Source organism: Perissodus microlepis, chromosome 18, assembly GCF_051167445.1.
Source record: "Perissodus microlepis isolate ML-2025 ecotype Zambia chromosome 18, ASM5116744v1, whole genome shotgun sequence".
Classification (NCBI taxonomy): Eukaryota; Metazoa; Chordata; class Actinopteri; order Cichliformes; family Cichlidae; genus Perissodus; species Perissodus microlepis.
The window spans coordinates 22725193-22753132 of NC_140478.1; the positions used below are offsets into that span (position 1 = coordinate 22725193).

The 27940-nt window shown below is 40.6% G+C and overlaps 1 protein-coding gene across 2 annotated transcripts; it reads right to left on the reverse strand.

Annotated features, from left to right (window-relative positions):
• Window positions 1–1360: 1360 nt before the first annotated feature.
• arhgef18a (rho/rac guanine nucleotide exchange factor (GEF) 18a) lies at window positions 1361–27863 on the reverse strand. 2 transcript variants are annotated; one of them, XM_084911927.1, is made up of 20 exons: window positions 27525–27863; window positions 17574–17703; window positions 17315–17410; window positions 16780–16920; window positions 16109–16359; window positions 13083–13208; window positions 11472–11589; window positions 11066–11317; window positions 9594–9670; window positions 9289–9470; window positions 7726–7781; window positions 5667–5846; window positions 5329–5445; window positions 4828–4934; window positions 4683–4733; window positions 4526–4573; window positions 3991–4449; window positions 3487–3778; window positions 3182–3286; window positions 1361–2214 (listed from the first exon to the last, which is right to left on the reverse strand). In XM_084911927.1, the coding sequence occupies exons 3-20, from the start codon at window positions 17388–17390 to the stop codon at window positions 2066–2068; spliced, it is 2787 nt and encodes a 928-aa protein (XP_084768053.1). In that variant the 5' UTR covers window positions 17391–17410; window positions 17574–17703; window positions 27525–27863; the 3' UTR covers window positions 1361–2065. The 2 variants fall into 2 exon arrangements, with proteins under 2 accessions (XP_084768053.1, XP_084768054.1); XM_084911928.1 differs by having other exon boundaries at window positions 17315–17413.
• Window positions 27864–27940: the final 77 nt, after the last annotated feature.

Sequence of the window (27940 nt, forward strand, 5' to 3'; positions counted from 1 at the left end):
CTGGTAGGGGTCGAGGTCTCGGGGGAGGTAGTCCTTGATGTGCTGAAGGACTAGTCTCTCGAAGCATTTCATGATTACCAGAGTGAGGGCCACAGGGTGGTAGTTGTTCAGGCTAGTGACGGGAGACTTCTTCGGCACTGGGATGATTGTGGCTGATTTTAGACAGGGTGGGATGGCTGCCCAGTCTAGTGAGAGGTTGAATATTCTGGTAAAGATGAGGGTGAGCTGGTGGCCACACGCTGTTAGCGTCTTGCCAGGTACTCTGTCTGGACTGGCAGCCTTCCTGGGGTTCACTGCTAAGAATACACGTCTGACATCATATTCCGTAAAGTGAGTGGAGCGGTGCAGGAACGAGGTGAGGATGAGGATGGGAGCAGGGCTGAAGCAGATGAGGGCTGCTGTTGTAGTTTTTCCAAGTGGGCGAAGAAGCAATTTATCTCCTCTGTGAGCACTCAGATTTTCTGTTTTCAGACCCTCCGTGGCTTATAAAGTCTTGTACGCCCTGCCACACCACCCATGTGTTGTTGCTGGACAGGTGGGACTCTGCTTTTGTTATGGTCTAAATTGGCCTTTGGGCTGTAGGAGAAAGCCAGGACCAGCAGACTTGAGCCAGGAACCTTCTCGGCTTAGCTGGACCCCCGCCCCAGGAGCTGATCTCGGGGTGATTTATGTTCACATTTCCTTCCAGACTCTGAATGAGTCTTTTCTTCGTGGCCTTCCAGCTGTGAGAAGTCCCTGCAGTGATGAACAGCAAGCACAAAGAGCCTCTGTCACCTCATCAGTGGAGGATGGAGAGAGTGTCCATTTACTCTGGGTCACTTATCTGATCAACCAGCACACTATTAGTGGTTTTGCAAGAGGCCCTTTAGTGACGTATGTGCTGCTATATATTTTAATAGCACCCTCAAACTCTGGAGCCAGGTTGGTGTTTTTAATCCCCTCATCTTGCACCCCAAAGATAACTTTTATTCTTGGAGTCTAACTCATGCTTTGCTGTTCAAAATAATCCTCAATTAACTTTTACTGATCCTTGCTTGTTTTATCTTTTCTCCCTCACTGAAAAAAGTCCACATTTTAACTTAAAATTACCAAAGAGAAAAACTGAATTTTAAGATAATCAATTTTTAGGCATCTTCCTGTTAGAAAGCAGTTCTTCCTCCCCACCATCACCCATTGCTTGCTCGTAGTGGATTGTGTGATGAGTGTTTGTGTTCTTTGTACTCTTTACCCAAGTAAAAAGTGAAGTAATTATAACTTCCACTTGCCTAAAATGATTTTCACATCTAGTTTTATTTTCAGAGGCTCAACCCTCAGCAAAAGTCATTAAACAAACAACAACAACAAAAAATTTACACAACTGTAAAATCAGCCTGCTTTTATTCCACGACATGTCAAATATTTTACATGGAACAAAGAGGAGCGAGAGTGTTTCTACCAGAGAAAATTAGGCACATGAGGTTAAATATTTCACATCCCCAGAACATTATTTTAACAGTAACTGTTGTGGATGCAACCTGCTGAGCCTTTGTTCATGTTCATTTAATGACGCGCTCACACTACTTCCACACACACTTTTAATTTGTACACATGCTCAGCAGGTTAAAAAAAAAGAAAAAAAAAATTAAAATCATTGATATCTGATTCACTCAAACAAAAGTAAAATAAAATGCTTTACAGTTCAGTTTTAAATAGGTAAATCTGTCAGATGTACTGCTCACTCACACACCATCGTTGACTATATAAAAGCAAGAGCTTAAGACACGAGTGTTACATGGCTACAGATCGTACTTTAAAACAAAAATGACTAAAAAAAAAAACACCCACTTTTTTTTGGCCATAAAAATACAAAATAAGATCTTTCTCAAATGTACAAACGTGGCCAAACGTCTTCACTCTTTCAACATGCTCTAGCAGGACGGTGCATACATTCATCAAACATCTGCTTTGTTTACAATTATTTCTTCACACACACACACACACACACACACACACACACGGTCATCCTGAAGTCTTCTCACAGCTCCGTCTATAATTCCAGACTCGCCCGATGGTCTGATGTTTAGGGTTAAAGAAAGATTTCCTTCTCTTTTTTCTGTTTGGCAATGTCCTTGGGGAAAGGAGGTGGAGCTGGTGGAGTAGTGTCGCTGCTTCTCCGTCTGTTGAGGTTCTGAGGCGTCTTCACGTTCTGGACAAATGCTGGAGGACTGAAAGTATCTGAAGGAAGAAAGAAGACAAATCCAGCACTCCAGGGAAATAAAAGCTCAAATTCAGTGGTGTTTATCACTGAGGCGGCAGTTTGTACAGGTGTAGCCCTGCAACCCACTGCAATGACCATATTTCTAATTTTATGTCCCTCCTGTTTATGAGACATGAGAGCAGGATCTCATTATTAGGACCTCAGTCACGTCCGTTCTGTGCCACCAAACTGAAAAGGTACAAACTCTCCACAAGAGGGTGCTGCTCAGTCATTCGTGAACTAAGGATGAACGCTACAAATACGATCACGGGCGTTTCCACTTGTTGCTTTTACTCTGGATACATTTCTGTATAAATGCAAGGTGGCCCACATCATATTGCAGGTAAACTGCTGTCATGCAGGAACTACATCAATATTTGTGGAGGAAGTTTTGCTTCAGATCTTTGCGCTTTTGGCTGGACTCTGAATACAACTACTTAATGTGATGTGGACGGCTGATTCTTCACAGTTATTTGCATCACAACCAGATTACAGAAGTTACAGGAGTAACTGCCAAACTGAGCACACACACACACACAAAATGAACATGTCTCCTGTCTTATTGCAATTTTACTGCCGTGTTAACACAAAAAAAAAAGTTGCTTGGAAGATGGCAACTGACTGCTAGTGGTCGCAGACCTGGTCTTAGTCTCATTTCAAAGGCAACGAGTTCACAAGTTCAGTGCACACAGTCACAATAATTCTAGTTAAAAAATACTTACAAGTGAAATACTGAAGAGTCAAATCTGCTCCCTCCATCCAGTCTTTTAAATCTAAACTTAAAACTTGTTTATACTCTCTGGGATTCGAGCCTGATTTGCTCATTGTGTCTCCTGCAGCTTTTTCCAGCCATGACTGTGCACGTTTAGCACATACTGAGATCTATTTTACTTATTTCTTAGCCAACCAAGTAAAAATGTTTTTTTAATTTTTCTCCGGTCGTACCTGTATTTATGATCCTTTGAGGACTGGTTTTTCTCTGGAACCTCAGACTTCCTCCTTCTTTCACCGTCACCTGGATGGGCGCCACCTCGCTCAGGTCTATGGAGGCTGGAATTAGAAACACAGTGAGAAATGGTTTCAGTTTACAGCCATGTGGTGTAACGGCTGGCTTCAGATTAAGTGTTGATAAATATTTTTCAGTACTAATATTTAAAGAAAGAAAGAAAGAAATATATATATATATATATATATATATATATCTTCCTGATATTAAACTTCAGGTTTTAAACGTTAACCTATTTCCTGACCTGCGCTCTGGGCCCTCTTGTGGGTTTTCTTCTTGGACACTTTGTCCTTCTCCTTGGCCAGTTTTTTGGGGATCTGCTGCTGCACGGGTACAGGTTTGAGCGCCTGGTTGGTGGTGCTGACCAGGTTGGAGAGCAGACTGGGTTTGGCCGGGTGTATGCAGATGCTCTCCCTGCGCGGTGGAACCTTTGGGGGGATTTCCAGAGAATCGAGCGGTTTTGTGTAGAGTTGTAGCGTTGAGGTCAGAGTGCCTCCGTTCACTGTGCTTCCCCTGAATGATGAGTACATCAAACACTTCGGAGGGAAAAAAAAATAAATACACAATTTTAATTTTCTTTCACATTTGAATTTGCCTTGGTGTAATGTTTCCTCACTAGATCATACTTGGAGATTGTATTTCCTTTTGTTTAGCTCAGTGGACACAAAAAAATGGCCACATGAATACACAATCACACCATTAATGGTGATAAATGTTGCATTCATCTAATTCCAATCCCATTCCTCACCTGTGTGGGATCGTCGTAGCTTGGCATGAACTTCTTCTTAAATTTATCCAATCGCTCCTTGTCGTGTTCCAGCCGCTCCTTTTCTTTTTCCAGTGATCTTGTGGTCTCCCTCAGTCTCTCCAGGTCCCGCTGGTATTCTTTTTTCAGCACGTCGAGTTCGGCCTTCTCCTTGCTGAGCTTCTCCTCCAACTTCCTGCACTCCTCCTCCTTCTGCTTCAGCTGAGCCTCCTGAACCTCCATCTGGCGCCTGAGCCGCTCCTTCTCCTTCTCCCAGTGCTGCTGCTCCTCTCGAAGCTGCGCCTGCTGCTTGCTCAAGCTGTTGAGTTCCTCCCTCTGCTTTTCCAAGCTGCGCTGCTTCTCGTACTCATACAAAGCGTTGTTGAAGGTAGCGGCCCGCTGGTTCTGCGACTGGAAAGCGTGCTGCAGCGCGTTCTGGCTGTCCTGTTGAGCAACGATTGCCTGCACGATGGAAAGTTTAATTTAGCCGGCTGATACCAAACAGAGGAACATCTGAATTTAAGATAAGCTGCTTTACTTTTAAGCTATAGAGCATCTGCCCGAGCATTATCACCCTGTCATAAACCTGTAAAGAGAAAAAAAAAGGGGGGGGGGCCCAAAAAAGTAACATTTATTCATGAATAAAACAGAGGAAACGATTGCAGTAACTAAGACGATAGATATGAGATTTTGACCTCAGCCTCGGTTAAATGTAGCAGCGAGGCATCGTGGGGTTCTTCATCAGCCTGGAAGTAAAAAAGAAAAAGCACAAACGGTGTAAATGTTCATGTTTCACCACAGGATGGACGTCAGGTTCTCACATCGTCTCACATCACTCACAGACTGTTCTGGGCCTTCGGAGGAGTGCTGCTGCAGCAGCTGGTCACTGAAGCTGTGGCTCATATTCGGGGGACTGAAATTTTCAAGGTCATCAGCTTCTTCGCCATCTGAGAAAAACAAATCCTCTCATCATTCACATTCGATGTCACTGCAGGTTTTGGATGTCTTTGTTTTTAGCAGATCATGAGTAGTGGTTATGGTACGTTTGAAAGAAGCGTATTGCCGATCTTTGGATGTGAGACCAGTTGTGTCATGCTCACATCAGCTCTAATCGGTAAAATCAAAAACTATGTAGCAGGGAGCTGACAGATTAAAGATGGCACCACACACTTCCACCGATACCTCCATCAGGTAACTGAGAAAATTACAAGGCAGCTTTACATTCACTTATGTCACCACAAGTTAAACATGTCACAGCTTTGATTCTGCATTAGCTGTGTTACTTTAGTATACATGTGCTATAAGATCCACACACAAAGCAGGACAGCACATCAGTCTTACATTTCCAAGTGCTAGCTGTAGATTTACTATCTGCCACTCCTCCCCGTGCATTACTCTCATCCACGGGAGCGTTTGTGTTGCTTGTCTTCAAGGCAAGCAGGTTCTGCAGGATTTCCACTGACAAAAGAAAAAGAAACAATTCTTTAATCTCTTCCTTAAAAGATAAGATCACTGCTGACTCATGATTCAACAGTGTGAGACGTGAATTTCACTTTTCCTTCAGCATGCGTCTTCTACCTTAAAAACGCGGCTATTTTACTGTTTTACAGCAACACCACACAAAACAACCGGAAACTACAACAAAACTGAGTCCACCTCCATCTCAGTCGCTCCCTCACCTTCGTCGATGGCTGTGTTCAACAGCATCTCCCGCTGCTGGAGGTCGTTGGCGCTTCCTACGAGATGCAGTCCATCACAGGGAGTTTCCTGCCCAGTCACATGTTTATAGAGAGCAGCAAAGAGCTGCTGCTTCTCTGTCAGACTTTCCTTTATGCGGTCATCCCTCTCCTTAAGATGAACTGAAGAGCAGCAGAACACAACAAAAGCACTTTTTTTGCGCCATGAAAATAAATAAATAAATCAGTGGAAACCTTTTATTCAGAGAAAAATAGACTTAGCACCAGTGATGGGAATAACGGCGTTACTAGTAACGGCGTTACTTTTTTCAGTAACGAGTAATCTAACTAATTACTATTCCTATCGTTACAACGCCGTTACAGTTACTAACAAGAAAACGCGGTCTGTTACTATTTTTCAACAAACAGACGGTTGAAGCTGTGTTCAGCTTACCGCATCTTATATCAGTTGCACGGAAGTAGCTGTAAGTAATCTGGACGCTACAGCTTTAAGCAGCTGCGCGCGCTCCCGCGGACGGTAATCTCGATCACTGTCTAGCACAACACCTGGAGCTGAGGAGGCAAAACAACCGCATGAGTGCTGCTGTTTGACTGAGGAAGAATAAAGTAGTCGTGGTAAGCCAATCACATGACCACTTAAAGACAAAGCAACAAGGTGATAGATACCAGTTTTTAAATTGTGTTGATAGGCCACGTAAAACCAGAGTCATGATAAACAATATATACGCGGCGTTTTTTCCCTCAATAGTTTCGTCACGTTAGCAAGCACTCTCTGCTTATGACCAAAAAATTAAAAAAAAAATAAAAAAAAACCCGGGAAGTTTTAGGAGTGAGAGAGAGAGAGCAGAAAAAGAGAGAGAGCGAGTTTTGAGATGTGAGAGATTTGTGACGTTTAGCGTGTTTGGAGTGTGTAGTTAATGTGTTGTCTTGTGTAGTTAGTGTGTAGTGTTGTGGATAGTTTTGTGTTGTGTGTCAGAACAATGAGGCGACTGCTGTCTCCAGGTAGAAACAGGAGTGATGCACCTGCTGCTGTCAGACCTGCAGGTATCAGGCTGTGATGTTCTCCTTTATAGTGGACAGAAAATTTTTTTTTGGAGTGGCACAAATAATTTGTGTGGCATCTTATTGAATGCAGAACAGCTGATTGTTCTGTAAATAGTTTGAAATGGTTATTTAAAAAATCGAGGTAAAAGGTAAATGGATGCAAATAACTTTCTTTGCAAAACTTTAACTTTAAAATTGACAATTTATATTTGCATTTAAAGTTATGAAATATGATTCATTAAACATGTTTGTGGTTGTTACAGTAAAAAAAAAATATAACTTTCTACTCTGATTTTATGTTTTTTGTCTGATTTTAGATCAATTGTGTTAATACAGTATGTCAAAATGAAAACATAACTGTAAATTCAGACACGTGAGGTTGTGCTGAAAACAATGATACCAAACACGGCAAAGTAAATAGTTTTTAAAGGTGAAATGTAGAGGAAACATCAAAAGTAGTTAAAAATGTCCAATTATACCCAGAGGGTTAAACGTTTTTTTTTAAAGTAACGCAATAGTTACTTTTCAAGTAATTAATTACTTTTAGAATATTGTAACTCAGTTACTAACTCAGTTACTTTTTTGAAGAAGTAACTTGTAACTATAATTAATTACTTTTTCAAAGTAACTTGCCCAACACTGCTTAGCACACAGTGACTCTCGCTTTGTACACCTAACATTATAACAAGGAGAGAAAGGAAGAAGGTCGTTTTCCACACTCTTTGATCTTCCGGCTGGGACAGGTTGAAAATGCATTATAAAAAAAAAAAAAAAATCTTAAGTAAAGAAGGTGGGTGAGCACAAACCCAAAATCAGTTAAAAACTGGCAAATCTCCAAAACAATTTCCAAAAATGCAATTTTTTTAAATCCTTTAAATCCCTTTCCTTTATGAAGATGTATGCAGTAAAATCAGGTAAAGTTTCCCTCAAATTAATTACTGCGAAAATGTCAGGATTTGCCGAGCACAAAAGTGGCCGATGTTCTCGGTCGTCTTACCTTGAAACCTTTGCAGAGTAGTGATCATTTCATTGTACTGCACCTCTTGCTGATGACTGAAAAACACAGACAACCTACTCAGTATCCACTTTTATGTATCATTTTTAATTAGAATTTATACATTTTTATTTGTACAGGGACGAGAATATGATGTGAAACATGCCACTTTAACACATGCACAAGTGTCAATAAGAAATAATCTGTAAAATAAATATAAACACTAAGAAATAAATGGGTATGATCTCACAAAGACAACAAAAGCTGGCTGTTGGCTGCTTTAATGCTTTAACGTTCAAGTCTTTAGTAAAGAGACACCACACTTTGATCAGGGAGATGTTAACCGATGGCCAGATTTAAAAACAATTTAAATAATTGACTTGTTTTTCATTTAATAGGAAGGCTTTCACTCACCATGATTTAAGAAAAGGAATTTGTTTCATTTAGAAATAAAATGCATCAAATAAAATCCATCTATACCTTATCCTGGTCAGGGTCAGTCTAAACAAAGATCAACTTCTCCCTGGAGAAACTGGAGGTTTCTTCCTGTTAGGGTTTCTTTTCTTTTCACAGCCACCAAGAGCCATCTCAAAGGGGATTGTGTGATTGTTGGGGTGTTCTGTGTATTACTGTAGGGTATTTACGCTATAAAGCGCCTTGAGGTGACAGTTGTAATTTGGAGCTATATATAAATAAAAGTGAATTAAACTGAATCACTGTCTCCAGCAATGATTCCATCCTGATCTCCTGGAAGGACACGCCCAAACATCTCACTTAGGAGGCTATTTAATCAGTGATGTTACCAAATTCTGAATGAAATGTAACATTTATACTGACTAACTTGCTAACTGGAAGGAAGCCAGAAAGGATCGATGGGTGGAGCGAAGGGTGAATCTGACTGAACGCTACATTTTCCCAGGCAAGCGTGAGCGAGAGTCTACAGCGTTCTACTCCCCAAGGACACATGGTCTAATGCTTTTATTTTTCAGTGCTGTGTCCACTTAATACTATACTATACAACTTTATAGCACTTATTAAAAAAAAGCATAGCATTATTAAGGCACTGCAAACACTAATCATTAGCCAATGAGCTTCCCCTGGATAAGCCTCCTGTGTGACTCCAACAACCAAAGTAGAATTGATCTTTAATTGAACACATTGATACTGAGCCTGCAACAATTTTTCTAAATCTTCATTCTAATATTTAGAGGTGACTTGAGCAAAACTCAGTCCCAGAGACTAAATTTTGGTTACACATTTACACATGGTGACATATGTTGAATGCGACATATGTAAACAGAAGCAAACAGAGAACGTAACGGTGCATTCGCAGGCAGATGATAAAATCAAAATTTATAATAAATGTTTTTGCTGTACGTTTGATGATGCAAACTTTTGTTCAGACTGGTCCACCCATCAAGGAGGACCTGGGGTACATAGACAACTATTGATACTACACTATGGTCATTTTAGTGAGATGACCTCATACCAAAGACTGCACTGGCTTCCTTTTTCCAGAAACTACGTCCATCGTTTGAACGTTTTTCCTAGAAGCACTCGGCTTACCGTTCCAACGCTTCTCGTAGGATGGCCTCCCACGTGATGCGCTCCTCTCGAGAGCCCATGTGGATCTCATACATCTCCGGCAAGCCGACGGTGCGTGCACAAATGAGGAAAATAGCCTTCTCCTCCATGGCCACTTCTCTGACTATCAGTCTTTCAAGGGAGATGACTGGAGGTTTGTTATCCTGCACGAGGCACAATCATAAACACCGATCTTATTATTAAATACAGTGAAACCTTTTATGTATAAATGATACAGTAAATGATGTGTAAACGGTGTCAGCCGTTAATGTTTGAGGAGAACTCACAACAGCAGCAAATACGAACTTCTGGTCTTTCTCTTGTAAGAGGAGCAGCACATCTGACAGCAGCACAGCATGGACGTCTGCAGGGGGAGATTAAAGCTGCTCAGCATCAAAACAACACAAGCACTTAATGCTGTGACTCAACAGGACTGCTCATCATCGCTTAATGACAAAAAAGTAGTTTTGCCAGTTGTCGGATTGTTTCGGATTTTCACAAAAGCCACACTGAGAAGTCAAAGTGGTAATCCACAGAGCACTCAATCCTCAGTTTCACTAAAATCACACCGGAATAAACACACGCTCACCTCAGTTTACCGTCTGACCTCTGCTGATCGCTTCACAGCCACCACTGCATTTTGAAAACAAGGCGGGTCCAAGTTATGTGTAAAGCATAAGTATAAATATGGACACATGAGTGGAAATCTGTGGGAATCTTCATGTGCATCACACTTGGCTGAGACGTGTGACATGCTCTTTGTATTATTACACATTTCTCCTCCCCCCCCGTCTGAATTTAACTCTGTGGCAATATCTCAAAGGCAAGAGCCGCACAAAGCGAATACGACACTAATGAATGTTGCTGTCAGCACGAGGAAGTAAAACTGTTCCACAAAGCAGGACACACTCTGTTTGAACTGTAAGCAGCAGGCTTTAAAGTCTCTATTATGCTCAGAGCAGCTTTGCATGACTCACAGTTCAAAACAATCCTCTTATATTGAGCATTTACATCGTTTCTTTTTTTGTTTGTTTGTTTTATTTTGCTGCTCTCAATGGCTCAATAGCACGTTGAGTTTACATATAATTAAATGTGCTTAAGACGGAACACAGATAAAACAGCCATTACTAGATCAAAGTGTTTGATTGTGACACCTTTTGTCTGTTTGAGTTTAAGTTTGATCTTTGATATATTACATGCGTGTGTGTTTTATTTAACATATGCTCCTGCGTTTTAATTTTCATGTGCTTCTGTGCATTTGGTTTTGTTCATTCATTTAAATACCATCAACTTGCTGAGGACTGCAGTTGAAAATGAATCTGTGTGGCTAAATCTTATTTATATAAACATAAACACGAATATCATGCTGAACCAAGAGAAGCAGAAAGAATAAAAATGAGGAAAAAAGTCAAAAGCTCAGGTTTCAGGCTCGTTTAACGTGAGACCTGCTGGTTTGTGATCTCATATTACAAGCTCAGCAGCTCGGCTCGAAGATCAAAATGTCTTAAACTATTGTCTCTCTGCACAGTCTACAAAATATAAAACGGAAATTTATAACATATAAATGTATAACTAAGAAAAATAAAAATGAAGAATTTATCGCAACAAATCAACATTGAAAACTAACATTTTCATTGAGAGCTTTTATCCTTTTCAGGTCGGGACTCAGGAAAACTGACCGGACCGTCAGTCACTGTTTACTTTGGATAATTAGTAAAACGCAGACGCACGTCCACAGTCATTAGAGCTCGTCACACACCTTTCTGTTTACCAGATGACTTCCAGGTGACCGCGCCTTCATGCACCAGCTTCTTGTTGCCCTGGATCAGATCCTCCCTGCGGATGACCTCGCCTCCGTTCAGCCGCCCCACAGATTTTGGATCCAGGCGATAACCGATCTCTCTCACACGAGCGGCTTTCTCATAGTCTTTGACCTGAGCGTTCACCTGGGCGATGGTGTTTTTGATGCACTCCAAGGCTTCGCTGAGAGACCTGTGGTCGTCCGTGTCGGCTGTAAGGAGCGAGAAATAAACGATCCAACCACATTTATTTCTTTTTAAAACCCTGCAGCCAGCAAGGTGAGCAGATTTCAGTAATTTCAGCTTGTAGAAATGTTGCTGAGTTAAACACTGAAAGTCTCTTTAAGGTGGCTGTTGAGATTTTACCGTCGATGTTTTGTAGGAGTCGCTCCACCAGCACGGGATACTTTGTGATGCGCTGAGTCACCAACAGTAAACAGTCGGAGATTCCCAACCTCCGCACCAGAGGCAGCTGACCTATTTTCTTATTTATAAAAAAATAAAATAAAAACAAAGAAGTTTCATACATTTTAGAAACTTGATCAAATGTGTTACTGTATTTGCTTGTTCAAGAGATTACATTAGAGTACCAGATGTGTGACTGCCCTGTATTATTCATTTGAAGAGAAAGTCTCAAACACTGTTTGACAGTAGACAGCAAGACAGAGAAAGTGATACATACAACATGTTCAAGAATAAGAAAAAAACATGCTGCTTTGTGTGGTTACAAAGAAATACACTGGTCAAAAACACTGAAAATACATCAGATGTCAACGAGAAAAAAAATAATTAAATAAATAATCGTACTGGATATCTATATCTATGCCGCATTGTTTGATAGGAATGAAAATGATCAACTTGCAGAGGGGCTGAATTCAAAGACAGCCTGAAAAAGCAAAGTTCCATTGCAGTACCTGAAAACTCGTACTTAGTAATTTGTATGGTCCCCACATGCTTGTATGCATGCCCGATAACGTTGGGGAGTGCTCCTAATGAGATGACGGATGGTGTGCAGGAGGATCTCCTCTCACATCTGGACCAGGGCATCCGTGAACTCCTGGAAAATCTGAGGTGCAACCTGGTGACTGACAGATGACATCCCAGGGGTGTTCTTTTGGATTTAGGTCAGGCGAGCATGTGGATCAGTTATTGGTATCAGTTCCTTCATCCTCTGGGAACTGTCTGCGTAATTTTGCCACATGAGGCCGGGCACTGTCGTGCACCAGGAGGAACCCAGGACCTACAGCACCAGTGTAGGGGTCTGGGAGGTCCAAGGATTTCATCCTGTTACCTATGGCATCAGGACTGTAGAAGTCTGCGCATCTCTCCATGGATATGCCTCCCCAACCATCACTGACCCACCACCAAAAGATCATGTTGAACAGTGTAACAGTCAACATAATGCTCTCCACAGCTTCTCAAGATCCTTTCATGTTTGTGAACATTGAAACAGTGAAATTCTGGTACTCTATGGCAAATGTCAATCAGGCTCCACGGTGCTGAGCAGTGAGGAAAGGGCCCACTAGAGCATATCAGGCCCTCAGCCCCCCCTCCCCCCCTCACCAGCGTTCATTCTGTCCCTCCTTGCACAAAGGAGCAGATACTGGTCCCGCTGATGAGTTAAAGACCTTCTTCAGCCCTGTCCAGCTCTCCCACAGTAACTGTTTATCGCTTGGAAAGTCATTAATGCTCATGAGACACTGCAAACCCCCTCTGCTACTTTACTGGCCAGATCGATGTCCCACAGTTTCAACTGACTTGTTCCTATACTCTGATTAAAAAGTGTTCCTTTATTTATTTAAACATTGTATAAGTGGAATAAAAGAACGCAGCTGACACAATGGTTCCTGTGACCTGATACTGTAAACACTTGATCTAAATTTAAGGATAAACAAGGGGGACCTGCTCTTGTTCTTCAGCTAAAACTTGAAGGAAATCATTTCGACTTGATGCGAACAGCGAGTGTGGATTTCTTACTCTGTCGAGGGCCTGCAGCCGCTTGTTGTTCTGGATCAGATCTTTGTAGATGCGGTCGGCTTCTAAGTGATGGCCGCAAAACATCCCGTAACAATCCACCATCCGATCTCCTATTGAACCTGAAAACTGAAATAATTCAGGGGGGAAAAATGGATATGAAGGCGGTAATACTAACAATGATGTGCTGAATTCATGCAACAACATTTTCCTGGTGTGTGGATGCTGGAAATAAAAGATTTTTTTTAAAAAAAAGGACATTGATATATGCTGATGTGCTGACTTGCGTTAAGATTTCACAGATCTGTGAGTTTACCTAGAAAACAACAACAGGTATAGGCGTTTTAATAAACATGGACCCTCTGTGTTAGCATCGAGTTACACTGGAAAATGTTTTTCATACACTGTGTCAGAAGCAGAGGTTAGAGAACGAAGACTAACATTTCTACTTGTGTGAAAAATGAATATGAAACAGAAAAATTCAGATCCGAGCTTTCCTTCTTGCTTCCCAGCTGACCAATGACTGTAAAAATCATCAGAGGTGTCTGGATTTGCCCAACAACAAATTCAGCTCACAGAAGGATGCACTTAGACGGGCTCTACAGGTTAAGGCCAGTGAGCTCAAGGTCAGTGAGCTCCCAGCCTGGCTCCAGGGACAGCAGGTCTACCTACTCTCACCTCCGGCTCACCTTTGGGTATTGACCTAAAGAATAAGACTGAGTAATATGAGCAGCAGAACTGAGCTTCCTCTAAATGACACCTCATTTAAAGACAGGGTGAGGAGCGCTGTCATTTGGGAGAAGAGCAGCTAGTCCTCCACACTGATGACAGCCAGTTGACGTCAGGCATATAAGAAGATTACCTATCCCACATGAGCATTTGAGCATTTATGACCCACTCCCAAACTACTTTGAGGGCCTATAATAGTGTGGCACTGTGTGGATTCTGATTTCTCACTCAGGAAATGTGTTGATAAATGGGGAGCAGGAAAAAAAAGTGTGTGTGTGGGAATATGACATCAGTGGCATTGCATCGTTCCTGCACGTATGAATCAAACACGGCCATCTGTAGCTTCTCAGTGTTTCAGGCATACCAGCCGTTCCTCTGGACGACTCTACGGCTGAGACAAACACAGGCGAGTTGTCTCAGATACAAAGAGTGATGCGCATATTTAAAATATAACTATGATCTATGCGAGTCGCTGTCTAGGAAAGCAAACACGTTTTTAGTGTTTACTAAAGGTTTTGCTGCTTTGGCTCTGTACGCCACCACAGTTGGTTTTAAAAATCAAACAGTCAATGAAGATGGGATTGAAGTGCAGACTTTCAGCTTTAACTCAAGGTTTTTACAAAAAATAAAATCATCAACTTCTTAGGAATAGCTGCCACTCTTATACACAGTCCCCCTTTTTCAGAGGTTCAAAATTACTAAGACAATTTTAAATATGATGGTTGTTTTAAATAGATCCTTTAAATCCTTTGCACTCGGTGACTGCTTGTTTCCTCCCTTCAGATGCTCTTTACTGCTCTTTGTTTGTGGGTCTCTGCCTTCAGTTTTGTCTTGAGTCACTGAAAAACTGCCCTGTTGGGTTGAGGTCAGACTCATTTCACTCATTTGCGCATTGAAGAATATCTTATTTCTTTTCCTTAAGAAAATATTGGGTGAACATCCATTCAGTTTTGCAGAATTGGGCTAAATCTGGGCAGAGTGAAGAGCCCTGCGCGCTTCACAATTCATCCTGCTGCTTCTGTCATCTGTCAAAAAAAAATCTATTTCGGAACTGTGCACGCTCTCGTTAAAGTAAAAGTCTAATCTGGCCTTCCTGGTCTTGTGGTTTTTACCCTGTTATAATCCCTTTATACTAGGGCTGTGCGATATGACCAAAATCTCATATCCCGATATAAGCATTCTATCGTCCGATAACGATATAAATCACAAAAATGTAACATTTTCTGTAAATTCTGTGAATCTCGGGCAGCTCGTCTTGCGGGAAGTGATTCCAGCTGCGCGTCATGTAGCTGGAGTCGAGTGTTTTAACCGATGCATGAAACGATACATTTTTAGACATAAGTTGTAAAGGCCGCCGTTTTCTTTGTGAGTATGTATTACACGGCGTGCTGCGGGGAAAAGCCTGTTCTAATGTTTGAGTCTAAGGTTTATTTTTTAGCACCTGACGGCTCTTTTTTTACTTCTTATCCGTAAATAATCTGCTCTTTCACGTGATTCGGTTTATTTTGAAAAGTCTCAACAGGATCTTGAGCTTTATTGTGAAAGGTTTATGTGGAACATAAACAAGCGGACACGCGATGGTGTTACCGTCGTTGTTGCTAACCACAATGCATAAAAACAGGCGCTTGTCCGTCCGTAGTGTGGTTATATAAAATACAAGAGAAAGAGAGAACTTTAAGAAATGAATATAGCCACTGCAGTGACCATCAAAACGATGAAAAAATATTGCCGTAAACTGTTTATTTTGCGACACCACGAAACAAACGATAGCGTAAAATGAAACGATAGACGTTTTTATATCGTCATCCGATATATATCGTTATATCGAACAGCCCTACTTTATACCTCCATTCATGAAGCCTTCTCTTGTTTGTAGACCTTGATAATCACTCCTACTGTGACTATCAAGGTCTGTCTGTGGTCTGTGGTTGTTAGGGCCTTTTTCAGTAGCTGAGCTGGTCAGTGCATTCCTTTTTCAAGAATGAACCAGACTGTTGGTTTAGCCACTCCTCAAGTTTTTGCTCTCTGATAGGCTTATTTTTGGAATTGGAATTTAAATCAGGAAAAATCTGATCCTTGCAGGATGTTGAACAACCTGTTTATTCTCCAATTTCAGGACCTTTTTCCCCTTCTGGACCTCTAACAAACAGCTTCCAGATTCCTGAAAGTATTTTGTGGAAGCTGACCTTAACGCATCACTTTGCGTTGTGTTACCATAAAAACTCTTAAAGCATTTTACCCTCAGGATGAGTAAATAATGACCATGTAAGCAGATACGGCGCACTGCTTTCCCACCTTACCTGAGAGATGAGGACATCTGTTATCTGTGATATTTGGTAGTTAATCGGGTTTCCTTCCTCCTGACTCTGGTTTCGGCACATTTTGAGGCATTTGAGGAAGTGCCCGTGGACGATGAGTAGGGATTCGATGCCCATGAAGAGCCTCTTCAGCCGACCCTCTTCTACCAGCTGGGACTGCCTCAGCTCGTGCATGAAGACCCCGAGAAGGATTTTTAAGGTGTGCACGAGGTGCACCTCGGTCTTGATCAATTCTAGGACGTACATGAAGAGAAAAATTCTTGATAAAATATTCTTCTTTCTCAGCACCTGCCACTGTGACTCTGTTTCCCCAATGCAGCGTAAAAGACAGGTTCAGCAGGTCAAAGCAGCGTTCAAAGGCAGACAAGAGAATTACTAATGTCATCGTACTTATTGTCACAGCAGAAGTGTGTCTCAGCAAAAGGTCCTATGAGGTAAAGAGAGAATCCACCACCGCTGTCGTAATCATAATTATAGGCATTAGAAAGAGCTCTCACTTCAATGGGTGACTGACATGAGAAGATTCTGACACGCTGATAAACACAGGAATTTATGCACGGATATATTTTGACAGGTTATAGAAAAATACCCATAAAGAGGAAGACAGCATTCAACATTTAGGCCTCAACTTGATTCAGTATAGCTCAGCGTACCATAGATGATGTCTTGTCTTTTTATTTCCTCTTTGCTCAGGTTCTTTAGGTAGTTCTGGTCCACAGTCAGACTCCAGGAGTCTGCCTCCAAATTCTGGGCATCGGCTTCAAGCTCGAGTTGCAGCAGGGTATAATGGGAGTCTGGATGACACACACACACACACACACACACACACACACACACACACACACACACACACACACGTTACATGAAACAAGGCTTGTGCTTTGTGGTCATATGAGTGTGTGTCAGTGATTCACTGCTGGTTACACAGGTTTTTTTGAATCTGCTTTTAATAACTTTTCTTTATATAGCAACAGATTTAGGTCTTTTCCTTATTTATATACAACTGCATACAAAAATATTAAAAGTGAGTAAAACTAAGCAGCACTGGACCGTGTTAAATATATTTATGGACAAGAACAACAAAGACTATAAAAGGTATTTTCACCCAGGAAGTTTCCACCATTAGTTTCCGACTGTGACAGAAGTGAGGAGCTGTCAGCAGCTCCAGGTCGTGCTTGACCGACTGACCTTCGAGGTTGATGGGATCAGTCAAGTCCTCACTGGAGAGCTTCAACCGATCTCTCCGGCTATCGCTCTCCTCCATCTGTGCTAATTTGGCAATTTCTACTGAGTGAAAAGAAAGAAAAAACCCAGAAAAGGAACAACGTCACAAAGAATAACACAAACATCACACAACTTGGAATGTGTGGTTAGGTTTGAGTTTCTTCACTAGAAAACAGCCTATTTATTGTATCAGGAGTAAAACTAAACCTGGGGACGTACACACCTGGGGCTTGTGTTGCTGTAAGAAGAGAGGGGTAGATTTTGGTGTTTTTGGGGGGGTGGCAGTCATGCGTGGACTGAGGAAGTTGGCTGAAAGGCCATTGAGGGCTGAGGGAGAAATACTCTCCCCAGGGCTGTGTGAGAGAGCAAAAAACAGTCTGTGAGAAACATGAGCAGAAAGATGAGGACTGTTAACAGACTAAAGTGACAGGTGGTTAAAACACTGAATCTCTAGCAAATTTGCTGCATCACAAATGTCCCCCTGCTGCTGCTTTGTCACTAGCAGATTGCTGCTGTTACCCACAACTTGTTTGGAAGACTTCATTCCTGTCTGCAAACAGTCGCCAACTACTCTCTGAGCTGCCTCAACGTAGAAGTGTGCAACTGAAGGCAAACATTCTTCATTTACTCCATTCACTCTATTCTTCATTGCAGATAACCCAATGGAAGGAGGCTTTCGATGTAGTGGTAATTTTCGGCCAGTAATTTCATGTAGCAACAGCAATTAAACCTCAAGCAACCGTCCAATCAACCAGTCTCCAGGTCTGTGTGACTGGAGATTAAAGCAAACTACTAGAATATCAATTTAGACAGAAACTTTATGTAGAATCAGGGCAACATGATACCTCTGAAGGTCACAACGTGATTGCTTATTGCCATGTGTGAAGCCACAACTTAAACTCAAACACAAGTTTATCATTTTAGGGGAAATAAAGTAAAATATAACTTTATTATTCGGCTCTGAAATCTCTCTGTCCTCAGACAGTTACACAAAAAGACTTCCTACCAAAGAAAAAGAACAATAACGGCAGACAAGTGGTTACAAAACTAATCTAGTCTTGTGTAGAGGGAACTGGTTTAGCAAACTGTGACAAGACAGCTCAAGTCAGACCAGCTTTCAGGCTAACTAAAAGAAGAAAAAATTATGCAAGACAAGTGGAGCTGCACAAGTGATGTCATTTATTCAATTGACACAGGTACAGCAGCTGCTTGCACAAACACAGATCAACATTTCCTTTTATTCTTTGAAGGGTCATTTCGCTCAGCATTTTCCTCCCGACTCAGAGATCTGCATCTCTGCAGGGAGATGACTACAGACACATCCTTTTACACTCAGCTTTTCCTCGTCCCTCAAATGACTTTTTATCATATTCTTTTCTGTGACCCTGAGTGACTCATCTGCTTCTAATACTTCTGCCTCGCTTGTTTTCCAACTTAAGCACGTCACCGTTTCCCTGAGACAAGGGGCGGGGGAAGGGGGGGCAACAGAGAAAAGACACTTAAATTAGTGCACAGAAACAAAAGGAGGGAAAAAAAAGTATATGGGGGCCTGCTGGCTGGCAGTGTGCGCATGCTAATGGGTGCTTAAGTGTCAGCAACAACAATCTACTGGTCTTTGCACACACCTACATGTGTTTAATCAGCAGCAGCAGCAAAGCCTGCTGGAGGTCTGACAAAAGAATGAACAACGCAATGAAGAAAATTATGATGGGAGTAAACATCAAAAACAGTAACAGTTTTAGCAGCAAAGATCTGTATTTTACTGGTTTCCCACCACACCCAAGCTCCAAGCTTCATCATTTCACCCCACAGTTTAAGGAGGAAAGGCAGTAGCTGTTCAAAGCCAGACACACCTAAAGCACACACACACGTTACTATGACACAACTCATAAACACACACAGCTCTCGCCTGCAAACTTCTGTCTCTTTTTTGGTAAAACAAGAAGAAATCTAAACTTATACTTGCAGCACACTCTTCAAAGAAGCAGTTTCGGAGCCTCAACATTATTCTTTTGGCTGCCATCATGTTATTTATTTGTAGAACCAGAAGTGATCTTTAGGATACAGAGCTACAGCATGAGCTAAGCAAGTTAGAGACAGTCAAAGTAAATAGGTAGGTACACCGCCTTTAACTTCTAACATTTTATATATCAGGACTAGGGCTGCCACAAACGATTATTTTGATAGTCGACTAGTCACCGATTATTTTTGCGATTAGTCGACTAATCAGATCATGCATCCATTGGACGTACAGCTTATTGCAGCATGCATCTGCTCTTATATAACTATCATTAGCTTACAGCTTTAAGTGTTTAAGGTATGTGCTAACTAAAAATAAAGACAAGATGATAGTTTATTAAATTTTAATGAGATTTGCAGATTGTTTCGGTGAAGTTTAATAAACTCCTTGCTATCTAAAATATAACGGGACACCGGAGTATATTCTTGAGCATCTCACACTTCTGATAATCAGTTGTCTGCTTGACGTTTATTCAGCTGTGTAAAAACTATAACTTTAATCTCAGCCAAACCGATTTACTCAGGAACAAATAAAATACTACAAAAAAAGCCAAACAATAACATTTTCAAGTTATCTAAGTGACTTATATATCATGTTTAACCTGAGTAGCGAAAGACTGGGTTTGAAAACGATTTGCGGGGAGTCCGGTGTTCTCACGGGCTCTAGTGAGCCTTGCTCCCGGCTAGCTATCGAGCTAGTGGGTAACAGACGTCTCCAAAAACGTCGGAGCGCTTTTGAAAATATGTGGTGTCTTGATAAACTGAGCAAATATTTGAGGTTTACACGGTTACATTCTCGCCTGAAAATATGTTAAACGTTTATTTTGTGACCCAGAAAGAATAATAAGAGTAATATTAAAACTAACTAGCTGCCGCCATTGTTGGAAACTGAGCTGGGCAGCGCTATGAATTCTAGGACAGAGCTACTTCTTCTTCTTCTTCGGGTTTAACGGCAGCTGGCATCCTTGTACATGCAGTGCTGCCATCTTCTGTTTCAGTTCGTTATTACACTCTTAAATTCTACTACTTATTCCTGCGTCTTTTGTGATCTTACAAAGCTTCAAACGACGCGTCGACTATTAAATCAGTCGTCGACGATTCTGATAGTCGACGTAATCGTGACTAGTCGACTAATCGTGGCAGCCCTAATCAGGACATAAGTATGTTTAACAAAAATAATCTGGAAATACAACCTAGGATGAACTACAAAATGGGGGATATTGCACTTATTTCACAAAAAGTCAAAACACAGAAGCATTGTGTGAAAAACTCAGTAACCCCTTACTGCTTCCACAGAAATTAAGAGTGTGAGACGTAGATCTGCTAATAAAAAGCAACTCATTGATAATAAGCAGGTGTTAGCACCTCTATAAAAGATGTTTTTGCTAGCAATCTTAAAGAACCAATTGCTGCTGCCCATCAATCTGGGAAAGGCTATAAGGACATTTCCAAACAATCGAACTGCATCTTTCTGCAGTGCAAAAGATTATTCACATGTAATAATGTGAATAATAATAATAATCTTAAGGTCAGACAGTGCAATGCTCAGAGAAACCGCAAAAAAACCCAAGAGCGCTCTCTCACACTCTGGAAGTCTCAGTTAGCATGTTAAATGTTAAAGTTCATTAAAGTTCATGACAGAGTAATTGAAAAAAAAAAAAAAAGACTGAATACATTTGGCTTGTTTGTCAGGTATGCCAAGAGAGTGAGTGCACAGCTGAGGTTTGCAAAACTGCATCTGAACAGATGTCCTTTGGACAGCAGAGATGTTTGGCTGTAAAAAAACAAAAAACACCCAAACACAGCACATCAGTAGAGAGCTGAGGATTTGGGCACCTTGCAGTCACTGAGTGCACCATGATGTATACCAAAGTATTTTAGCGTCAAAGAGTGAGGACATCTGCCCAAAAGCTAAAGCCTGACTGAAAGTGGGTCATGAATGACTGACAGAGTCACTCACACTGATTCTTATGTTTTATTTTCAGAATCCAGAGCTCAGCCCTATTGAAATGCTGTGGTGGGACTTTAAGAGAGCTGTGCATAAATGAATGTCTGCAAACCTCAATGAACTGAAGCAACATAAAGAGGAGTGGGCCAAAATTCCTCTGCAGTGATGTGAGAGGCTGATACCATTACTTCAGGTTACTGCTGCTGAAGGTGACTCTACCAGCAACTGAATCACACACTGCATCTGCATATTTGTTTATTTTTTGATTAATAAATTGGATGTACATAAGATGTAATCAGTTGTTGTTCATCTGAAGTTGTATTTACTCAATTTTAAGACCAGATAAGGGCGAGATATTTTGTATGATGTCCACATAAATCAAAACGGTTACAAAACAAACAAACAAAAGTGAGAATACAAAGACAGCATCATGCCTTACTGTATCATGTTACAGCACTTTCTTTAAAGACCAGCTTTTAAGCTGCATGGCATGTGGTTATCTATGTAGGGGCTGTATCATTCAACAGCTCGTTGAAGGCAGAAGCCACACCTCAAATGATTCACCCACATGGGGCGGAGAGGGAGCAGAGCAGCGTGAAATACAGGTCGTTCTCTGCAAGGAAAAAAAAAAACAAAAAACAAGACTGGCAAGTCTGCCGAGTATTCTGCAGAGGACAGAGATGGGAAAATACTGGTGAATGACGTGTTTGAAGAGTAGCTTTACTCAGACTTACAGCAGCATAGCAACAGGAGGACTTCTCCTGGCAAGACAACCCCAACAAGGCCACCCACAGCTCAGAGCCTGAAGAGGCCACAAATCCACTGATCCATTTGCTCTTGGCCCTCATAAAACCCAAACAACGTACATTTCACACATAACTACAGTAGAAAATATGATCAGAGAGAGAAATACTGCAGTGCTTGCTCTCTCGTGCAGCCTTGACACACAGTTTACTTATTGACTAGAAACAGGGTGTTTTTAACTCCACTGCAGTGTGCTGTAATCGCATGCCAATGTGTTTCTGTCAGTATGAAGAGGTGAATCCGACCTTTACCGAGTCCTCAATGTGAGGCTGGAGCAAGAGCATGCGTCTGCATCGTGGAGTGAGAGTCCCGGATAAACCAGAGCACGGCTAAACCTTTAAATGTTACACCAACCTCAACGCCTTCAGCTCCATTTGTGGTCTGAATTTATAAGATTACAGCCGTTTACTGTATTTTCTCACCATTTCAAGCTGCCATTGGTTCACCTGAATTCATGAAAGTGTGTAAGACTGATTAATAAACCTTAGAAATCTTAAAGTATATTATGTGCAATTTTTAATACTTGAATATACTGTAAAACAATTTAAAAAACATTAGACCGATTATGCTGCTTTAACACCTTTCCAACACTCATCTGCAGCTCCCCTAAATGTCAACAAAAGGCCCTTTTAGCCATTCCATTATTTTCCATAGCAGATGGATTACTACAATTGATTGAATAGACTTTACTCTGGATGCCTTTCCTTCACTAAATCTCGAGCCTGTAGTGGGACATGTAGTACAAATGACTGGTGGGCAATACAGCCGCTAATCATCCCATCATATTTCAAGAAAATCTGTAATAAAGATAATATTGACGATATATACTCAACATTATCAGTGCTCACAGCATTTATAAGTGTAAGTAAATGAAAGGCCTTTTCTATTCTTCAATGAGCTACTGTCACTGATGACTCACTTAATACCTAATTTTAGGTGTGAACCTACTGAAATAGCAGCAGCATTACAATGCAACAGTAGGTCAAATCAATTTGACCTTCAATTCATGTGCGGAGGAAACCAGGCAGCGCTCGTCACCTGGCCTATACCATCTCTACAGTGAAGCATGGTGGTGACAGCATCATGTTGGGGGGGATGTTTTTCAAAAGAAAGATTAATGTAGAAACGTACAGAGACGTCCTTGACGAAAACCTGTTCATCTTCCAACAGTATATAAAACAGTCTCCGCAACTCTGAAAGTCTATGTGGCCAACAGCAGACAACATTATGCCCATATCGTGGCCTAAACCAATCATGAAGGTGCTGCTTAGAGTAGCTGAACACGCCGCTGAAGCATCGCAGCACTGACTCCGTGCTGCTGCTGTTTGATCGATTTGTGTGTCACGCGCATTTCTGCATAGATGCAGAGATGCGCGTGGTTTAGACCATATCTTGGTCTAAACCAATCAGAGATAATCAAGGGCGGAACCTCTCAGATGCCCATGCCCAAGGTAAGATGTTCAGATATTAAGATGTTCAGTTCGAAGCCTTTGAGGCACTTTTAATTTTGACTTTCTTTTTATTTTATATATCTTGAGATATTTTAAGTTTAAATTTCAGCTCAGTGAAGCACTTTAAGCACAAGAACTTTTTCAGTACCGTATTTTTCCGACTATAAGGCGCACTTAAAATCCTTTCATTTCCTCAAAAGTGTACCTTATGTATGAATTCTGGTAACGCTTACTGACCGCGAACTGGTTTTATGTGGTACACGGTGCTCAAAAATCTGTCAAAATGTTTTAGTACGACTTTGGTAAGCTATGAAGCCACACTGCTTGATGGATTGTTGGAGCATTACGGCTAGCGGACCTAAGAAAAAAAAGTTAGGCGCACCAGTAAGGAGTGGCTTCAGGACCACTCTAAATACCCCCGGGTCGCCCAGCCAGAGCCCAAACTTGAACCAGACTGAACATCTCTGGAGCGATCTGAAAATGGACCTTTAGAGGTTCTGCCAAAAAGAATGGGAGAAACTTCACAAAAATAGGTGTGCCAAACTTGTAGCATCCCACTCAAAGAGACTTGAGGCTGTAATTGCTGCCAAAAGGTGCTTCAATAAAATATTGAGCAAAGGTCCATTTAATTTATTCCATTTTGGAATACGGCTGTAAACATGACAAAATGTGCTGCTTGATGTCACACAATAAGATTGAAAAAATATATCGCTTCCTTGGATTATTATTTTATTTTATCTTTTAAACCAGCTGCTTAAAGCCCTGCTTTTCCAACATGTAAGCGCATCATCCACTGTTTGCACTTCCTGTCATTATGAAGTGCAGCTAGTTGAATGCAGCTTGTAATACTCAGCAGATTCATTTGTTTACATTTAGGCCACACATCACCAGCTGATAGTATCACCTCCTTTGTAGACTCGGTGTACGGTGTGTTTTTGCCAAACAAGTTTGTTGTTTCCAGTCTTCATCAGGAATGGATTTCTTACATACTTTGCAAAGTTCTGTGCTTTATCGGAAATTGCTGAACTAGCTCCCTTTTTAGATACTAAAACGTCATCGCAGGGCAACACACAACTCTTGCTATCAGACATGCCTGAGCTTTTTTCATTGTTGTGCAATACTGTAAATTTAGGCAGTTATCTGATACAATGGCTAGTACTGCCTATACCAATACTTATACTTTTATCTTATAAAGTCAGCTTATGTAGGTGAGAGCAGTGTGTCATGATTTATGAGATGAATCATCAGTTTGCAAATTTTGAAAACATTTTGAAAACTAAATCAGTTTTTTACTTTCCACAATTTGAGGTATATATTTTCATTAAAATAAATAAATAAATAAATAAATAAATAAATAATAATAATAATAATAATAATAATATGTTAACACAATTCAGTGGGCTACGTACTAAAGGTAAAGGATAGAAACAAAGTATCGATCTTATCGTGATATTAATTTGATAATATCAATATTTGGCTCTATCTACCTACAGTGCATACTGGGATATATAAACACATGATGATGTGAGCTTTATTTCATGTAAAGATGTATTAATGATACGGTACAAAGCCCTTAAAAAGCAAGTTAACATACCCAGGATATTTTTTCTTCATCTGATTTAACCATGAAAAGTGCTTTACAAACCCAAACATTGCCGCTAACAGCTGCATTTTTCAGTTTGAGTGCAGCTAGCCAAACAACATAGTGCTTTTTATTGCTAAAAAGACAGAGTGACAGTGGACAGTATATCTTTGGTTATTTAACATAAAACCCATTGTTGCAGCCAGGTGCAGATGAAAAATGGTCCGCTTAAACAGATTTTTAGTTTTATTGTCCTTATTTTCCTGTGAGTTACCGATTCTGTCACTAGTTAGCCAACATAAACTACGTCTATTAGTCACAACCAACCACATGACGTAGTTCAATATTGACAGAAATGGCGATAAACATGTTTTTAAAACTTAAGTATTTATTTCTTAAATCCAGCTTCACAGACAGTGTTACATCTATGTCAGTCTTCAAGAGCAGGGCTCCATGATCTAAATTAGCCTTTATATGATTAATGTTTCATGTCCTCTTTAAAACCTAAATAAATAATAATCACATCCTGCACAGACATCCATCCGGTTGTCAAGTGATGACATATGAACCCTGCTTCCAGGTCCAAACTACTCTGTTTTTATTAAGGCTGTTGTGTTTTTAACATATTTTAATGCTTTGTATCTTGTTCTATTTAATCTGAACAAGCCCCTTAAAAAGTCAGTGATTACTGTCTGCCTCTCTGGGCTTTTATTAGCACTAATTATCTGCAGCACGTAACTACAGCCCAGTCCTTCAAATTCTCAAATCTTCACTTTTAAAACCATCAAAAATTGTCTTCAGCTCTAAGCTTTATGTACACGAAAACTTTGAAAGATTAACCTTTCAGTGAACTTAAACTTGCGGGTAAATTTGTGACTTCTATCATTTAATCCAATTTCAAGTGCTTCAATTTTACTCAGATAATAAACTTAATATGCCACTTCTGTAATTTTCCTGCTACATCTGAACTCTTTCAGATCTTAATATGATCTTAATATGATTTTATTTTGCTCTTTGGTGTTAGGTAATAATTTAGCATTCTTCTGGCTTCAGGCTTCAAAAAACCCAAAATGGTAGCCAATAAAACGCTAAACCTGAGGCTGCGAATACCAAAACAAATGGTGTAATGACGTTGCAATGGCTACTTCCATCTTTCGTATACAGTCTATACTTCCAACTAGAACTGTTAAGCTTTGTTAAGCAGATTTAGATTTTTCCTTTTCTGATTATGTTTGGTTTGTCTAAAATTCTTAGTTCAAATTTACATCTAAAGTTTTAATGGTTTCAGACCTGCATAAACACGTCTATCAGGCATATTTTTCAGAGGCATTATTTAAAAACCACACATACATTGTTTTTATTTTTTACTGTTACAACTTATATGCTTACATATACAACTAGCTTCTTAACGCTCTGTATTTTTTTTTGTTTTATTTTTTTATCAGCCAAGGTTTAAAAACTTTTATGACTAGCCTACATTTCAGCGGACACCAAGATTTATCAGCAATTGTAATTTAGCTGACACTTGAGGTTTTTCAGTTGTATAAGATTAAATTTATGGATTTCAGTCATTTCAGATACATTTCTTATTAAAATTTAATTATTTTTATTTTATGTTATTTTGGTCGACACGTCCTAATTTTAATATATGTGCAGCTTTAACGGCAGAGCTCTACGTATCACTCCGCCAAAGGAAAAACGTTCCATTCCTGTGCGTTTTATTGGTTCGACGTTGTATGTGAATATCACTCCGCGTATGGAATAACCGTATTTTTGTCCGTTTTTAACGGTTATGGATTAATGTCACTGCGTAGCTAGTGACTTGACACCCCAAAGGGAAAGTTCAGAGAATACTCTTAATTTCATAGGATAGTTAAACATGATAATTATAAACTCTCGAACTAAACTCCGACTACATTCTAATGTGAATGTGAGAAATGACAAGGTAACTTTAATTCAGTGCGTATGTTATTGAAGAACCTGTCATAGTGAATCTGCTTTCACCAAAAGGAACAGAAACAGGTGTAAAGCCAGGAGAGTCAAGAGAGAAGGGAGCGCCAACAGGTGACTGAACACGTATCCCAGCCTTGTTTATAAAGTTTATGACTCCTGTTTTTCCCACTACTTGGCATACGGAGCTGAAGTTATGCTAATTTAGCGACCAAATTCAAGACATTCAAGTCGAGTCAGTTTTCCTGCTCACGTCTTCTTAAAACTTTCTGCGTTCGCGACGCAGCGTTGCGTTTTACGGGGTTAGTAAGCTAATTTAGCTTGCTAACGCAATCCCTTCATGCTTGTTAACTACTTCTATCCACTTGATGCTCATATGCTAAACAATAATAGTTAACTCCGAGAACGGTTTCATCTTACCTGCTATTGAAATGAAGCCGAAAGAACGAGAAGACAGGTTTTCTGTTATTTCCAGGTAAAGGTAAGCGAGATCAATCTTATCTGTCAGCAGCGCCCGCTAAAAACAACAAACAGAGAGGATGTCTCCGAAGGAACAAGTGCACAAATAAGAAGGAAAAAAAATGGAGCTGATGAGGGAGGGAGTGTTTTAAAACAAATCCCAGCCTCCTCTGTGTAAACCCTCCTTCCTCTTCTAAGCATTGTGGGAATGTGCTGCTTCAGTAATACCTGATCTTCATACAGCAACTACCTCTTCTCTCAATCCTTAAATTAATACAGACAGCTGGCATCTGCTGCAGTTCACCTTCCCAGTAAGAAACTCTGGTAGCCATTTTTAGTGAAGAACAACTGCTGTGAATAGTGACATGCTTTTATTT